The 1492-nt window shown below is 37.9% G+C and overlaps 1 protein-coding gene across 1 annotated transcript; it reads right to left on the bottom strand.

Annotated features, from left to right (window-relative positions):
- Positions 1-298: 298 nt before the first annotated feature.
- LOC116142860 lies at positions 299-1051 on the bottom strand. Its single transcript, XM_031428268.1, has one exon. The coding sequence runs from the start codon at positions 1049-1051 to the stop codon at positions 299-301; it is 753 nt and encodes a 250-aa protein (XP_031284128.1).
- Between the last annotated feature and the right edge of the window lie 441 nt (positions 1052-1492).

The following is a 1492-nucleotide window of genomic DNA, read 5'->3' as shown; positions in this document are numbered from 1 at the left end:
TGTTTTTTGTTTTTTTGGGGTAAGTAGAATGGAAAATAGTTAATTGGGGTGAGAGACGCTCGAACTCTCGACCTCAGGATCACTACCTACTCGCTAGCCAACTGCCCCACCACCCCATGTCTCAACTCCTCGATTGCCTACCAATACAAGTCTTGTAAGTAATGCTGGGAATTTATCAATCTCTTCAATCAAGAAAACTATGATATTCCGATAAAGAACGGAGAAAATGATCATTAAAACATGGGTATGATATTCACCATCTTTTAGTCTTACATGCTATTATTTCGGAACCGATTTCTTACTTGATACATTCTTTTGTGGAACTTGATCGAACTTCATTGTGCCACAGCGGATATTCTGTCACCGACTCATTTTTGCGGTCTGCAGGAGACGAATAACGGTGCAACGGAGTTTGATTGATGTCAAGGTGATAAAGGATAATTACCATAGCAATTGAGGAAATAAACATGGGTATTGGACCAAAAAACCATAGAAGCAAATTAAGAGCAAAATAAAGAGCTCTAAGTCCTAGATACCAAAAATCACCTCCCTTTATAACTGCAGTCTCAACAAATTGCAGAGGTATTTCACTCTCTGGTATGCTAATCAGATAGTTTGCATGCACAAAATGCCTTATTGATTGGACAAAACATGAAAAGGCTAGAAGAAAACATACGACAAGGCTTATGTATTTGATTGAAATGGTGGCAGCCCTGGTGTCCCCATAAATTAAGTTGCTCTGAAATACGTTATTGGAAGAACTTCCAAGCCACGCTCCAATGAGAGAGCTGAGGGTAATGGAGATTGTAGATAAGAAAGTTGCTGCTGATATGTTGCTTGATATCACAGAAACTGCTGCACCGGTCGTATCCTTGTTGTAATTCAGCACAATTTTTTCAACCCAAGCTCTCTTGTTATGGTTCTCGAAGCCGAGAGCGGTGGTGTGAGGAAGATTAAGGTATCTGTAGAGGAGGAAGAGATGGTATGAAAACATGATGAGCAACCCAGTAGGCACAAGCACCAGATCAAGGTCTTCCTTTTGGAAGTACATTGTTTCTTTCCTGGTGTTTTGAGATTTGTGTTAGTTGTGGTCTAAATTAATCTTTGAGGTTTTGGATTTGTTTAAAGTCCTTGACATTTTCCTACTACGCTACAACAAAGTCAGCTTGCAATCTTTTGTTTATTTCCTTTTAATATATCAAGACAAATGTGTCAAAGCTACCAAGAATTTATGAATTATCCTTGTATGACAAAGATAAGTACCTAATCTAGCTGATTAAAAGACAACATGCATTCTCTCATCCATGACCATGATTTAAACAAAATCCGAGAGAATGTGGAGTAAGTAATCTTCTCGTAACAATATTATAATTAATAATGATAAACAGAACAAGACATTAATAACACTCCATTCTTTGTCATCCTTTCACTCTTGACTATACGCCTTAATAAATCATCTGCTTGAGCCTCAAGACAACCAATTGTTCTTTCG

Source organism: Pistacia vera, unplaced genomic scaffold, assembly GCF_008641045.1.
Source record: "Pistacia vera cultivar Batoury unplaced genomic scaffold, PisVer_v2 Contig42, whole genome shotgun sequence".
Classification (NCBI taxonomy): Eukaryota; Viridiplantae; Streptophyta; class Magnoliopsida; order Sapindales; family Anacardiaceae; genus Pistacia; species Pistacia vera.
Note: the sequence above shows the minus strand (reverse complement) of the source record. Positions and strands in the feature narration are given on the sequence as shown.

Coding starts and splice junctions, on each gene's coding strand:
- LOC116142860 (XM_031428268.1), bottom strand. CDS start 1,051: ATGTACTTCCAAAAGGAAGACCTTGATCTGGTGCTTGTGCCTACTGGG.